The sequence below is a fragment of the Cladosporium halotolerans genome, assembly GCF_011745625.1.
Source record: "Cladosporium halotolerans strain TM138-S3 chromosome Unknown Sca4, whole genome shotgun sequence".
In the NCBI taxonomy this organism is placed as follows: domain Eukaryota; kingdom Fungi; phylum Ascomycota; class Dothideomycetes; order Cladosporiales; family Cladosporiaceae; genus Cladosporium; species Cladosporium halotolerans.
Window position 1 is genome coordinate 1 of NW_027191455.1, and position 14,465 is coordinate 14,465.

Genomic DNA, 14,465 nt, shown 5'->3' on the forward strand with positions numbered 1-14,465 from the left:
ACTGAATCTGATTATTCAGGTCCGAGCTCAATCAGGGACCTGATTGATTGATTACCTGATTGATTATCTGATTGAGAAAATCAAGATTCAAGATCTATGGCCGCAAATCCATCAAAATACGCACCAAGCGCCTCTGCATCTTCGACTGCCTGGCTCGCACCTTGCCCTTGCGTGGGAAGCATTGCATGTGCTGCGTCGCCAATCAAGATGACCCTGCCTTTGGTCCATGTCTTAAAAGGATCCAGGTCTCGAAGCTGCCATAGTCCGAGATCATCGGTCAACTTGAACACTGCTGTCATCCATTCCGGGAACGCCTCGAACGTAGATAGCATGCGTCCGAGATCTCCTCTTGAGACCCAAGATTGTTTGCTGTCTGCGTCTTCGTTCATTCGATCGTCTGGCACCAAAGCTACGATGCTGTAGACGCTACCTTCTCGAGCAGGCCCCATGATCAGCCGACAATCATGCGCCATGACCATACTTGTGAACGGCTGTCTAGGACTGATCTTGCCGCAAAATTCTGGGGCTTCTTTTTCGAGTACCTCGATTGGGATCATGAGGCGATACGCCGAGAGTCCGGTTGGCTTGGGAGTCACCTCGCCAAGTACGCACTGGCGGACAATGCTGTGGATGCCATCTGCAGCAACTCTGAGGCAATTCATGTCAGAAACGAATTCTGGGATGAACGACCGAGTCCGCACTTACATCAAATCTGCAGACAGTTTGTCTCCACCCTCCAAGGTCAAGGTGCCTATTGTGGCGTCGCATGCGCGTACCCTGGATGATGTTCGTATGGTGACAGCAGGACTTTCTTGGTCTTCCGAGATTGCAGCACGCTGCAGGTACGAGTGAAGGTCTTGTCGATGATACATGATGCGATCACCACCGTACTCCGACTTGCTCGTCAACGGTAGATTGCGAACGACCTCGCCGTCGGTGTTGAAGATTCGGAAGCCGCGGTCGACCATGCCTCTTGCTTCACTGATAGGATCAAGCTTCCATTCCTGTTGGAGAATCCTGGAAGCATTTGGCTGCAATGAGATGGTAGCGCCAATCTCTGAAGCAAGTCGTGACTGTTCGAGAACAGTGATTTCGCGGCCAGGTGCTCTAAGCGCTATAGCTGCTGACATGCCTGCGATACCGCCGCCGCAGATGATGATCCGGAAGGGCGTTGATGATGACATCTTGCATTGATTGCGAAGATACAGAGAAAGCAAACAACGAAGTTGTAAGTAGAGCGAACGATTTTAGAGGGGTTGACAACATCCCGAAAGGTAGACCTTGATCTTGAGTGAAATCCGGTCTCCTGGTTAAACCATGTCGGTCGATACTGGCAAAGTTGATTACCTTACAAATGAGACGACACTAATGACCTGATCAGTTTCATGATCCATGCGGCAGAAATGTGATCGGCGTCGCGTGGTAATCGCCCACTCCGACCGATCGGCTAGAGTGGGGGGCTCTCGGAATGTGGGGAGGTGGTATGGTCAGCCGCACAATATACACGAACGAATGCAATGTAGGAGGAGAAGCGTAGAAGCTCTATATCAGTGTCAAGTCGATCGAACTGAGCTTGAACTGTCGACATAGGATGTCGAGTCGTCGAAGCACAAGCAGCGTGCAATCGAATCCCACTCAGCCAAACTCTGCAAACCGGACAATGTCCACGACAACTACCACCACTACCGCTGCCGCAGGGCAGACCGTGCCTCTGAAGGTCAATTATCGTTCGCCGAATGCATTGAAAGCAGACGGATCGGATCCAGTCTACGGAGACTGGCGCGACGATCTTGTCCGCGACGGATTTGCTGTTGTCAAAGGCGCCATTGCGCGTGACAGAGCGGACAAATATGCAGATGCAATGTACAGCTGGCTCGAAGGCTTGTGAGTATCCCTCTGAATCTGGTTCCAGGCTATCGCTTGGCTTGTGACTTATCATTTGATAGCAAACTTGGGTTCGATCGCAACGATCTGTCAACCGTCCACAAAGACAAGCTCCCGCACATCACGGAGAAAGGCATGTGCCTGCAGTACGCGGTCACGCACGAGGATTTTGCTTGGAGCATCAGAGGCGAGCCCGGTGTGGTCGAAGCTTTTGAGAAGGTCTATGACACCCAAGATTTGATCGTGTCGTTCGATGCTGTCAACTTTGGCTTTCCCAAGTGAGTGCACCATCCTTCAACCGTGGTAGCAACTCTTTTCACCCACTCTCTGAAAATTTCGTTATATCGGAAGCGATTCTCTAATCGAAGGAGATGACCTGTGCTGACGAAGCAAATTCAGCCGCACCGATATCCCGAAGAACGTTCCTTGGCCGCACCAAGACCAAGACCCTCTCTTGCCTGGCTTTAGGTGCCTTCAAGGACTCGTCAACCTCCTGCCCAACGGACCCAAAGATGGCGGACTCATTGTCTGCAAAGGCGGCCACCGATTGTCAGAACAGTTCCACGAAGAGATGAAGGATGAACCAAAGATCCCAGCGTGGACCAACGAATGGTTCGGCTTCACTGAGAACGGCATGAATTGGCTTGCCGATCATGGCTGTGAGTGGGAGAAACTCAGTGCAGAGCCCGGCGATCTCCTGCTGTGGGACTCAAGGACTCCCCACTACAACCTCAGTTCCGAGACCACCCAGCCAAGGTTCGCCATCTATACCTGCTACATGCCCGTCGCAGATGCGACTCAGGAGGACCTCCTCCGCAAAAAAGATGCCCTGGAGAGATGGGTTGGTACCACGCACTGGCCGAACGCGAGGCACACAGGCTCCAATGTTGCGAAGAGGGACGGAGAGGACGATCCGCACAATCGTTTTGAGCCAGTAAACAAGCCCAGGATGAATGAGCGCACATTCAAGTTAACGGGCATCCCATACATCAAGCCTGAGGCTGGTATGTCTGCAGTCGAAGAGTCCGCAGTACGATCCTAGTTTCGTACAGCAAGTAGAGTAGTGCCAGAGTTGGCGAAGTCCCTTACACACAAACCATTCGCTTTTCGATAGTCTGTCCTCCCAACTTGTCCTTGTGTCCCACTTCAAAGTTTGCTTCGAGAGCCGTCATTCCATCCGTGTGACAGTGTATGCCACCTACTTCTCAGTAGGAATGACACAGAGCAGCATTGTGAAGTGCCATGGACGACATAATTACGCACAAAATAGCATCTCGGGTACCGTGAATCTATCTCAGTTTGAGCGGGTCCGCAAGATTCATACTTATTCGTTGGATCTTTGTGGACGATTGCAGCTAACCTACAGCCACGCGTGTGCAGTGTTTGAACGCCACCAGACCGGAGCGTTGTGCAACCGAGGTCGATCCGGACCACGATGAACTTTGAGCAGCCACCTCCACACCATCCGAAACTCGCAGGCCAACCAGGACATCTCGACCATGGCTGACCCCGCAGACTGCGGTATGACATTCGCCGAGCAGGCGTGCGAGGCTGCTCGGATGCCCTGCCGATACTTGACCATGTTGTGGTCCCATGAGTGTGCCCACCAAAGCCGCTCCAAGGAGCTCGCTTCCTGCCATCCCATCTCATACAAACGGCGATGAGCGCTGTAACGATTTCGGCCTCGGAGGAGGTCAAACCCGCATTTTCATGTCAAGTATGCCACCGTTCATACGAAAGACTAGACCATCTCAACAGGCATTTGGACTCGCGTGAGTGAAGTGCACCTCAGACTTCTTCGCAAGTGGAGTTCGTTAACAAGAAGTAGACCGCAATCAGAGGACATTCAAATGCTTGGAATGTCCTAGGAGCTTCATTAGAAGGTGAGTCGCTCGTTATTGTGAAGGCTGGGCGGGCACACGATACGGCTTCGTCGGCCAGATGGTCCTTCTTCCCTACTGATTCACTTCGAAGAGATCTACTCATTCGGCATCAAGCCACACATAAAGCCAATAAACTCGATGGGCGAAAGGCTTTTGAGCGCTCTGGGGAGCGAGCCATAAAGGCTTGTGACTCTTGTGTGAGATCTAAGCTCAAATGCGGTAATACTACCCTCGTTGTATTTTTTCTATCTCGGAAGTGGCATCAGAAGGCGGTTTTGGCTAAGCATTTCTTAAGGAGACGAGCGGCCATGCAAGCGCTGCGAGAAACGGAACATCCCCTGCACGAGCGATTCCTTGAATCAGACAGGATCTGCCATCATCATCGACAATGTGAACACCGCCAACATGCAATCTTTCGGGGACGGCACTGGCGCGGAGGACTGGACAGTACCCGCGAACGAACCTATTCAGCAAGCTCCCGCATTCGACAATCTCTCCCCAGACCTCGTTCCCCCTACGGCAGATTTGAGTCAGAACTGGGATTACCTTGACTTCGATGCGAGATTCCCCTCCTTCTTCGAATCAATAATGGTCCCCAGTTCGGACTGGGTTGGTGTTGGAGAAGCGCAAATGCCTCCAGATATGTCGACTGTAATCTCGGAAGGTGAAGGATGGCCAGCCACTGGTGACATCTTCGGCTTTGACTTCTCAATGGCTTTCGAGGAGTCTTTGAGTGTACCTGCGAACAACTGCAGCGGAATAGCCTCAAAGGACAGCGAAAATGCAGCTGATACTGGGAAGGAGAATTCTTCAAAAGACAGCGCCCATGAACGCCACCACATCTATCTAAAGTCTCCTTGGTAAGATCAACACTATTACACTCCTGAGTCTTACAGTCGCCTAGAGAAAGCATCATGCTGATAGTCTCGTAAGGCTGTGGAACCCCAAATCCAACTCCCACGCATTCAGCGAGCACAATCAAATACAAGTCGACCAGATCGACTCGGCGGCATCTCCTCATCAACCCCATGCTCTTACTCTCTTGATACCAGACGAACTTTCTATATCGACTCGCGATCGCATGTTTCGGCTGGTAGTCACAACCGCTGACTCTCGAATCTCTGTTCCGACTTTCCCATCAGCAGAAATTCTGGACAGCCTTGTTAAGACTGGTATCACCAAACGCATTGAGACGGACGCATGGCTACATCCCTATACGTTCTCTTCCGAGAATGCAAGATCGGAGCTTCTGATAGCATTAGTGGCTGCTGGATGCGTTTGTTTTGGGGTACCGACCGTCAATCGTACGGGCCTGGTACTGCTGGAAATCGCCCGTGTGGCTCTCAACAAACTAATCGAGGATGATAACAGCACCATTCGAGACCTTCAGTACCTTCAGGCGTCTATGATATGGCTGGATGTATGTGGCTTCTGTGGTTACAAGCGTAAGATGGAAATTGCAGAGAGTAATCTTCAACCGCTGGTAACGGCACTTCGACGTTTTGGCAAGTTCGATAGGGTCGCATACGAAGACGTCGTCCCCGGGCCTGATGATGACGCGGAAACCGTGGAAGCCGTATGGCGCCGCTGGGTCGATCAAGAGTCTTACAAGAGGTTGGTGTACCATCTTTTCGAGCACGACATGATGATGACCATGGCAAAACATCGTCAACCTTTGATATCGTACGCCGAACTTTCACTGCCGCTTCCGGCGTCGCGAGACTTATGGCTTGCCTCATCAGCGGAAGCATGGCGGCGGGTGTACTTTGACCATCCAAAGGATATTGGGGACTTCAGCCCTTCCGTCAAGTTACTGCTTGCTGATGACAAACTCCTGTCGTGTCTCGGTTGCGTGGACCAAGGTCTGGCTATCTCTGCATACCTCAACGGAATTTCAGCTCAGGTATGGGAGTATAACCAACAGTCAGCTTTGATGGACGAAAGTATTGACCACGATCCATCCTATGGACTCTGGATCCAAAGCCGGCATCAACTACTCTACCAGAAGCTGAAGAGCCTGCACGGGAACTTAGAGCGTGTACCAGCCCCTGTACACTTAATGCACGAGTTTCTCATGATGAATCTTCATGTCGACGTCGACACCGTGATGCGATTCGCTGGCAAAACAGGCGAAGCGGAAGCTCACCGCGCGTACCAAGTTTTGCAACTCTGGTCCAAGCAAAAGTCCGCTCGCATAGCAATATGGTACGTTTGCCAGTCTTTGTGGCACCTTCATCTCTGCAATCATTGCCTGTAACACCCCCTGACTATTGGTCCTTAGGCACGCATCGCAGGCGCTGAGAAAAGCGAAGGACATACCACCGTTCCAGATCCGAGGCGCTGATGCATTTATCACACATCACGCCGTGATGGTGCTCTGGTCATACGGCATGATGCTTCGAGACTCCGCTCGAAGGACTGGCATGAACACTCCCGTGCGTGGACAGAGCCAAGCACCTTTTCCGAAGCAGGGTATTTCTCGCTCCACAGCCGAACCCACTGTCTACCTGGACGAGACCAGTAACTCGCAGACTGAGACGTTTCTGTACAAAGGTATTGGTCGACCTGCGTTGCACTTCCCCGACGGTCAATGTTGCGAAGTACGGAACGTTGCTGGCATCCTGGCTGTAGGCAGTAGCTTGATGGAAGCAAATTGCCCAGGAGAGACTCGAGATCGGCTCCCGCAGATGATCAAGAGCCTGTGTAATCTCATGGACGAGCTTGGAGGGCTGAAATGAAACATCGCGTTTCTCGATGAGCGAGCAAAATTGTAAACAGCTACATACTGTACTCTTTCCAGAGGGATCTGTATCCGCTCTCCAGATCGCTTCGCAACACTTCGTTGTTCATTGCTCACACTACAAACGGATCTTTCGTCGACCTAGCTGCATACTGGCCTATTGCTAGGTTTAGCAACGCCATTGTTGGGGTTCGTGCGTCCACAGCCACGCACAGTACCAAACGCGGTGTCATCGACAGCATCATTGTAGGCAGCACCACAGTTGGGATCGCTGGACGAGTCAGAAAACATTCCCCGGAAGACATGTACATGTACTCACCTCGCCCCGCCGCTCGCGCTGTAGAAGTATGAACAGATATCGTGGGAGAAGCAGTCTTGCGTGTATGCATTGCCCACGGAAGCGCCAGAGCAGCCAGCTCCGCAACGACCGTTGCAGGAATAGCTTAGACTGTTAGCTGATGATTTATGGAAGGATGAGAGCCACTTACTCTCCGCTACCTGAGGGATTAGCTCCGTAGTTGCTGCCAACGATACCGCTGAACGTGCATGTTTGACCGGCGCTGTTCGTCCATCGAGCGGTCGCAGAAGAACCCACTTCCAAGCAGGTGACTGCACGCTTCTCTAGATTTTTAGGACTAGGAGAAGCAACGATAAGGCTGGCGAACGTAATAATCAAAACGTTGAAGGGCGACATCTTGTGTGATTTGGGATTCAATGGATGATTTTGGAGGTCATGGTGGTCCGGCTTTCTTGAGATGTATAATGATCCCGCGGATATCCCCTCGGTCAAGGAGGACGGTGTGGTGAAGAGCCTCGGTCCAACGCCTCAATTTATTTTAGTTCACGCCGGTCAATGTGCCAACTGTGTTTACTCCGCATCCAAAACGCATAATTACAGGATACGATCACGTCATTGGCAGCTCGGACCTGTCAGGCATGTGCATCAACTGGTGTTCTGACTAATGTAATGTGGATCGGCATCGAACAGCCGCACTGGACCTCACTGCCACAAACCTGACTTCCAAATCACACCTATGTCATGCAAGAGAATCGATAAATTATCTACTTTCGTCGCAACTCGTCTTCTTGAATAAGTGACCGTCGCTGGTAGCATCACCAAATGTCTATCTGGGCGCAGGGCGATCGGGAAATATCTTGAGGTGCCATTCTATTGCAAGGCATTGAGGGCGTCGATAGAAGTGGAAAAGGATCGATTGATGAGTAGATGTCAACGGCATGGAGTAGATGGGCTAGTGTAGAGACGGTGATCGTAGCAAAGGAAAGCTCAATAGGCCTCTACTCCAGCCAGCTGAAGCAAGCGGTGAGTGATCTCAGGCTTCTCAATGGGTTCCGTGCGATTGTGCGGATCTTCTTTGCCATCACGCATTGGCACTCCCGCCTTGCGAATGTTACTTGATGACGTTAGCTCAGGTTTGTCAGCTTGGATACGTTGTGACTTACCAGTGTGGCCAGTGCGTGGTGCCCTGCCATGTCTTGAAAAGCTCCGCCTTCAAATCCATATCCTCCTGCTTCGCGAACTTCCTGGGCGTCATGCAGACGTACTGTACGTGTCTGATCAGGTCACCCTGAGGGAAGCATGCGTAGTGCATGGTACGCGAGTCCCACAGCACTAGGTCACCAGGCTCGAGGTTGACCTTGATCATCTCGCAGCCGCGACCCTCGAACCACTTGACGTCCTCTTCCTTGAAGATGAAAAGATCCTTGAAGTTCTCCTCCTCGGGAGGCTTGTCCTCGTGGTCGTCCTGCTCGCGAGTCTCGGAGAAGAATTGGTCGAACAGCTTGCTCGATCCCTTCATGACGATCAAGCCTCCGTCATTAGGTCCGTTCGGCTGATAGTTCAGCAGTCCTTGCACGCATTGCATGCCTTTGCGGTGCGGTGACTGATCACAGTGGGGCCACGGGGACCAGGTAAGGTCCTTCTGGCGCGGCAATGTGATGTTCTGGCCGTCAAATGAGACAACGAGCTCTTCCGTCTCCCAGAGCTTCTCGAACGTCTCGATGACTTTTGGCTCCATGCGAGCCTCCCAGACATACTTTTCGTGGTTGGAGCCATAGCCGAAGTACATGCCGCCCTTGAAAGCCACGGGAAGGTGGGCCTGGGTCCACGTGGACTCATCCTTGGGATCGAACCCGAGCCCGAACGACTGAAGCCATTCAACTTGCTTTTGACGGTAGTACGCTGCTTTCTCAGGGGTAATGACTCCCTTCACAATGGCAACACCAGTCTTGTGAAACTCATCGCGCCAGTCACCGTACTGCTTCGATGCGTCATGCTGGATAAGGTCTACGCCGGAGTCTGGAATAGGATCCTCTGCGTGAGGCGCCATACTAATGGTTTAGTGACAAGATCGGTGAAATGTTGGCACTGCTTGTGAGCTTCTCGTCGTGGTGACGGAAGATCTTCTTGATGCCGCTGGCTTTCCGGAAAGATAGTTGGGTTGTTGAGAGCTCCTATGAAGGCTAGACCCGTGGATGAAGAAGTAAATGGTATGGACTAAAGACAGTCTCGTTAGGCAAATGATCACATCTTGATATATCCTTTCTCTGCTACGGAAGCGCCTTGCGAAGACAGAGCGGGCCCCGGCAGGGTTTGGCCTGCAATGTTCGTCCCATCCCCGCAGAGAGGCTGCGAATCATCGGAGGTTCGGCCTCAGTGGGCGGCATAATCATTGGAGAGGCACAATGGCAGCAGTCTACCCCACAGGGCTTCGAAGCGCCGCACAGTACTTTGATTGTCAAAGAGCTGTGGCAGCAGTGCAGCGACGCGTGGTGACACGAGAGACCCTTGAGCCCCACCCCCGGGAGCGTGGGGAAACGTGGGGTCGGTCAATTTCAATCCGAGCCTTCGCCTTCGCCTCCACCTCATCCGTCTCCATCTCCTCATTCATACGACGGCTCTTGTGGGCTTTCCATGACCGCACGAGTCATGTCAACAACATTCTTTGTGAGTCTTGCAGAGATCTATTCAAAACCACCATGAGGTGCCCGCCTCGATACACTCAGCACAGTATCCTTTCAATCTAAAAGACGGTAAACTCACTCGCTAAAATGCCCCAATCCATTCCCATTGCTTTCAAGCCAATCGGCAAGCCAGAAGTCGGCCACAACAATTACCAGGGCTTTCAACCCGGCAAGACAGAAGTGCTCCCCAAAGGATGGAATGGATACAGTGCCCGAGCCTTGGAGTCCGATATTCGAGTAGATCACGATGTCGAATTCAAGGTCAGAGATGGTAGCCGGTTGTACGCGGACATCTACCGGCCTGCGAACTCCTCGCAAGAGAAGCTTCCCGCCATCATAAGCTGGTCTCCTTACGGAAAGAAGTACAGTGCTCTGGAGATGCTTCCGATGTGTGTCTGGAACTGCTGTGTTGGCAGGAAGGACCTATCTGGTACGTTCGCTCATCAAGGATTTGCAATCTGAAGCCATTCTGATGTCACGCATCTAGGCATCGAGAAGTTCGAAGGACTTGATCCCCAAGCTTGGTGTCCCAGAGGATACGCAGTGATCAGCGTGGATGCAAGAGGCGCGGGCGACAGTGATGGCTCAATGCACATCATGGGCTCCCAAGATGCTGAAGATTGCTACGATGTGATCGAGGCTATCGCAAAACTCACCTGGTGCAACGGTCGCATTGGAATGGCTGGCAATTCTGCGCTTGCAATCATCCAGTGGCTGGTCGCCGCTCTTCAGCCGCCGCATCTTGCAGCTATCGCACCTTGGGAAGGCTCGGGAGACATTTACCGAGAACAGTTCTGCAGAGGCGGATGGTTCTCGATGAGCAATTTCGACCTTATCACAAGGGAAATCCTTAAGGGCAAGGGCGGCGTTGAGGATTTCGCCGAGATGTACAAACGCTATCCGCTTTCAAACGAATACTGGCAAGACAAGCGCGCGGACATGACAAAGATTCAATGCCCTGTGTTCATCTCCGGATCCGACTTTTCTTCGATTCATACCATGGGCGCTGTACGAGGCTGGATGGAACTCCCTCATAACAATAAGTGGATCAGGTGGAGCTCCTACCAGGAATGGTATGAACTTTACTGTGTCAAATCTGCCGATGAGGAGCTGCACAAGTACTTTGACCGCTACTTGAGAAACGTTGACAACGGCTGGGAGGTTGATACTCCAAAAGTTCGGTGGTCCGCCCTTCAATTTGGCGATCGCGAGGCCATTGATGATATCGAGTTCGCGGACTTCCCCATCCCCGGTACTGAGTATAAGGAGTTCTTTCTGCAACCTGGCAAGCTTGCAGACTCCACCGCAAGCGAGACATCCATTGTGCAGTACGACTCGGAGAGTACCATCGAAGTCGCTGACTTCTCTTATACCTTCAAGGAGAAGAGCAGGCTGATCGGTTTGCCGAAGGCCGTGCTATACATGTCATGTCCGGAGAAAGACGACATGATCGTGTTTGTGAATCTCCGCAAGCGTGACAAAGATGGTAACCTGATCATGCACCTCAACTTCCCGTTTGAGGCGACGCCATACAAGTCTATCGCCGACATCCCGAAGAAAGAAATGGCCAGCCTCAACCTACACTTGGGATCACTCGGCATCTTACGTGCATCTCACCGGGCCTTCGACGCGAGCCGAAGTATCCACCCTCAGTTCCCATACCACCCTCACGATAGGGAAGAAAAGATCACCCCAGGCGATATTGTGAAGCTCGAGATTGGCATCTGGGCTATGGGCGTGGACTTTGACGCAGGAGAATCGATCTCCGTGCAGGTTAGCGGACAGCTGCCCAGCATTGCTGAGTTCACCGCGTGGTCTTCGCCTAGACCTGAGCATGAGAAGAACAAGGGAGCGCACCAGATCCACATTGGGCCGGATCATCCCAGCAGCATTATCCTGCCTTTTGTGCCGCTTTGAAGTTGGCAAATTTAGACATCGAAAGCAGTCAATCGAGAAGCGATTAGCAATACTGAGGTTCCCAGTCATTCTCTGTGCTGTTCCATATGCTGTGAACACCCGATAGCCTGGATACATCCTGGTGCTCTCAGATAATTGTGTAACCCATCCGAGGCATGACTGCATGCCACGAGCCTTTAACAATTCTTGCCTTTCACTTGTGCTATCACCAAGAGTCATCAGGACTGAGCTTTCAGATGAACGCAAACAGGAAGCGAAGCTTGCCAAACCCTGCCTGGACACTGATTGCTAACGTCTTCGTGAACATCGAAGCTGATATCTTCGGCCGAGATCAATTTTGACTGTTCGGAACCGGATAGATATCCAGGGTCCGACTCCGCCTCTGTGGGAATAGGGCCCTGTCTATGGCACTCAAGACATGCTTCCCCGCTTTCGCGCCCACAAGAGCCGCAATCCGCACCCAAAAACTCTATACCACTCTCGGGACGCGAGGGCAGCCCTGCAATCCCCACAATCCGACCATGGGATCCACCCCCGAACGCCTCCAAGGCATGGGGTCAAGAATCTGGGGGTGTGGGGAAGCGAGTCGAGCGACTCAGACGACGAAGTGCCGAGCCTTTGTGTGTACACGAGGTCTTGACCTTGATCTCTCGGAGTTCAGGCCAAGTTGGGTCTTGTGGGCAGGCTTGAGGCTGGGCTGTCCAATCTTCCGGGGCAGACATGTATATTGCTGAGTCGGCCGGCGTCCATCGTGACAGCTGAGATACATTCAATCTGCTCGGGATCAGAAGAAGTACTTTGCCAAAACCCCCGGAGACAGGCCTCTGTTTATTCCTCAGCTATGGCGACGCCGACCGACAACAATGACGATGTGAAGAAGGACATCAACATGGTGGAGCGATATGAGGTTGCCAGCGACGACATGGAAGATCTCAAGAAGTCTAAGACGATGGGCACCATCACCATCAACGACAGCAATGAGATCCTCCTTATCCCATCCCCTAGTGCTGACCCGAGAGGTATGAACATAAAAACATGCTCCCGATGCTCTTAGACAATCTAACAAGTCTCTTAGATCCGCTCAATATGCCGATATGGAGGAAACGCCTTCTAGTAGTTCTTGTCTCTATTTGTACGACCCTACGTTTGGTATAGTGGACGCTGTTAACACTGAATGCAGTCTCAAGTGTCGGCCTGACGATGGTCTCCGGATTCGGCGGACTCCTGGGCTTCTATATCCCAGACTATGTTGAAAGTGAGTATGAAAGTTCCTCTTGAGACGATATCGAAAATTAACTCCGAAGCCAGAGGGCGCTACATTTGACGACATCACCCACCTGATGACATATCCTACCATGTTCATGTAAGTACACTGGATCAGAGTATTGCATGGTGTAATATGCTGACATGTCCAGGGGCGTCGCCAATCTCGTCTGTATGCCTCTTGCACTAGCCATCGGTCGCCGTCCAGTATTCTTGGCCTCCTGCCTGATCTTAGTGTTGGGTGGCGTCCTCGGAGCCTATACAAAAGATATCAACATGCATCTGGGTATCAGGATGCTCTTGGGCATTGGCGCGGGCAACAGCGAAGCACTTGTTCCGATGATGTAAAGCCCCTGCAAAATCAAACTTGTTTGTATGTGGTTTCGGCTGACACGCTTTACGCAGGATCCAGGAAATTCACTTTATCCACGAGCGAAGTACTTTTCTGATGTGGCAGAGCGCCATCCAGACCATCATCAGCGCGCTTCTTGGTCTATTTGCATCGCCTATTGCAGGCGCAATTGGTCCTGGAAATTGGTATCTACTGGGCGCTGGACTGGCCGCTGCTGTATTCGTTGTGTCTGTTGTGTACGTTCCGGAGACCAGATATGTTCGATCCTTGGAAGCATACGGGCAGGATGTGGAAAATGGCGACGACTCATCGGATGATCAGGAGCTGCAACGCCCGCCGGTCCGCCTGAGCGAGAGGCCAGCGCTAGACTATACAAAGTTCGCGCCCAGGACAATTTGGTCCGATATGCGGCTCTTCGTTGGGCGGGCCGATTGGTCTGAAGGATTCTATGCACTGAGGGTGGGTCAATCCTATCATCGTGCTACCTCTGCGCCTGTGGACTAATCATCGAGAACAGAACACTTTCCAAATCCTCCTGTTTCCCAATGTCTTTTGGGCTTTCTGCCTGAACGGCCTCACGCTTGGGGTCAACATCGCCATCGCCACGACCTATTCAAACATTGTCACTGCGCCTCCCTACAACTGGGCCGAGAGGTCTGCCAGCTATGTGAACACAAGCCAGATCGTCGTCGCCCTGGTAGCATTGCCGCTCCTAGGTAACGGGTCTGATCGCATGATCAAGTGGCGAGCCAGCCGCAACGACGGAGTCCACGAACCCGAAGCTCGCCTCCTGCTCCTCTGGATCCCGACTTCCATCGCAGTGCTATCATCGGTCCTGTACGGCTTGGCGGCTGCGAACCCAGAGAAGTTCCATTGGATGGCCATCGTGTTCGCTTATGGAGGATACTACTTCGGCTTCGTCGGAGCAAACATTGTCGGCATAACTTATCTCCTCGACTCGTACCCAGCTCGATCAGGTCCAGTGTTGGTCGTGATCACCGCCCTTCGTGGCTTCGTCAGTTTCGGCACTAGCTACGGCGTCGCGAAGTTCATCGAGACAGCTGGCTACGATGGCTCCTTCGGCACCTACGCTGGCCTGACTGCTCTGCTTGGTCTCATTGCTTTCCCCATGTATTTTTACGGGAAGCGGATCAGGCAGTTCACGGGTAAATGGGCTGTCAAAGAGCGTAGTGGAAAGCCGTCTATGTCCCATTAGATCAGTGCTTGGAACGCGATTCCTTGGAGGCCGTCCTTGATTATACCATAGGGCTTATGTTAGGAGATTCAATGGTTGGCTGCTTGTCAGATGCCCTCTATGGGCACATTCATCAGCCAAGACGCAAGATTTATTCATATGGTATTGTTGATATGTCAAAGTGCTCATCAATAATTTTGTCGGGACTTGGTTCGCTTTGGTTATTCCTCGCAAGGTGTGAAGTCCTTG

At 52.1% G+C, this 14,465-nt stretch overlaps 7 protein-coding genes across 7 annotated transcripts; 4 read left to right on the forward strand and 3 right to left on the reverse strand.

The window, feature by feature from the left end:
* Window positions 1–80: 80 nt before the first annotated feature.
* On the reverse strand, window positions 81–1,184 carry WHR41_01449 (uncharacterized protein; the record flags this gene model as incomplete). Its single annotated transcript, XM_069370055.1, has 2 exons — window positions 81–648; window positions 706–1,184. The coding sequence occupies 2 exons, from the start codon at window positions 1,182–1,184 to the stop codon at window positions 81–83; spliced, it is 1,047 nt and encodes a 348-aa protein (XP_069232635.1).
* A 298-nt stretch (window positions 1,185–1,482) lies between these two features.
* Window positions 1,483–2,926, forward strand: WHR41_01450 (uncharacterized protein; the record flags this gene model as incomplete). Its single annotated transcript, XM_069370056.1, has 3 exons — window positions 1,483–1,884; window positions 1,947–2,162; window positions 2,284–2,926. Exons 1-3 carry the CDS (start codon window positions 1,592–1,594, stop codon window positions 2,924–2,926), a joined length of 1,152 nt encoding a protein of 383 aa, XP_069232862.1. The 5' UTR covers window positions 1,483–1,591.
* Window positions 2,927–3,731: 805 nt separating this feature from the next.
* Window positions 3,732–6,594, forward strand: WHR41_01451 (uncharacterized protein). The gene is made up of 5 exons (XM_069370057.1): window positions 3,732–3,767; window positions 3,859–3,986; window positions 4,063–4,627; window positions 4,701–5,972; window positions 6,049–6,594. The coding sequence occupies exons 3-5, from the start codon at window positions 4,173–4,175 to the stop codon at window positions 6,503–6,505; spliced, it is 2,184 nt and encodes a 727-aa protein (XP_069232863.1). The 5' UTR covers window positions 3,732–3,767; window positions 3,859–3,986; window positions 4,063–4,172; the 3' UTR covers window positions 6,506–6,594.
* WHR41_01452 (uncharacterized protein) lies at window positions 6,489–7,292 on the reverse strand. Its single transcript, XM_069370058.1, has 3 exons — window positions 6,996–7,292; window positions 6,827–6,949; window positions 6,489–6,778 (listed from the first exon to the last, which is right to left on the reverse strand). The coding sequence occupies exons 1-3, from the start codon at window positions 7,199–7,201 to the stop codon at window positions 6,649–6,651; spliced, it is 459 nt and encodes a 152-aa protein (XP_069232860.1). The 5' UTR covers window positions 7,202–7,292; the 3' UTR covers window positions 6,489–6,648.
* Window positions 7,293–7,786: 494 nt separating this feature from the next.
* On the reverse strand, window positions 7,787–9,262 carry WHR41_01453 (uncharacterized protein). Its single transcript, XM_069370059.1, has 2 exons — window positions 7,969–9,262; window positions 7,787–7,919 (listed from the first exon to the last, which is right to left on the reverse strand). The coding sequence occupies exons 1-2, from the start codon at window positions 8,853–8,855 to the stop codon at window positions 7,793–7,795; spliced, it is 1,014 nt and encodes a 337-aa protein (XP_069232861.1). The 5' UTR covers window positions 8,856–9,262; the 3' UTR covers window positions 7,787–7,792.
* A 118-nt stretch (window positions 9,263–9,380) lies between these two features.
* WHR41_01454 (uncharacterized protein) lies at window positions 9,381–11,406 on the forward strand (the record flags this gene model as incomplete). Its single annotated transcript, XM_069370060.1, has 2 exons — window positions 9,381–9,919; window positions 9,977–11,406. The coding sequence occupies exons 1-2, from the start codon at window positions 9,577–9,579 to the stop codon at window positions 11,404–11,406; spliced, it is 1,773 nt and encodes a 590-aa protein (XP_069232943.1). The 5' UTR covers window positions 9,381–9,576.
* An 841-nt stretch (window positions 11,407–12,247) lies between these two features.
* WHR41_01455 (uncharacterized protein) lies at window positions 12,248–14,411 on the forward strand (the record flags this gene model as incomplete). The annotated part of the gene is made up of 7 exons (XM_069370061.1): window positions 12,248–12,425; window positions 12,482–12,538; window positions 12,587–12,661; window positions 12,715–12,769; window positions 12,822–13,013; window positions 13,075–13,480; window positions 13,539–14,411. 7 exons carry the CDS (start codon window positions 12,248–12,250, stop codon window positions 14,235–14,237), a joined length of 1,662 nt encoding a protein of 553 aa, XP_069232859.1. The 3' UTR covers window positions 14,238–14,411.
* Window positions 14,412–14,465: the final 54 nt, after the last annotated feature.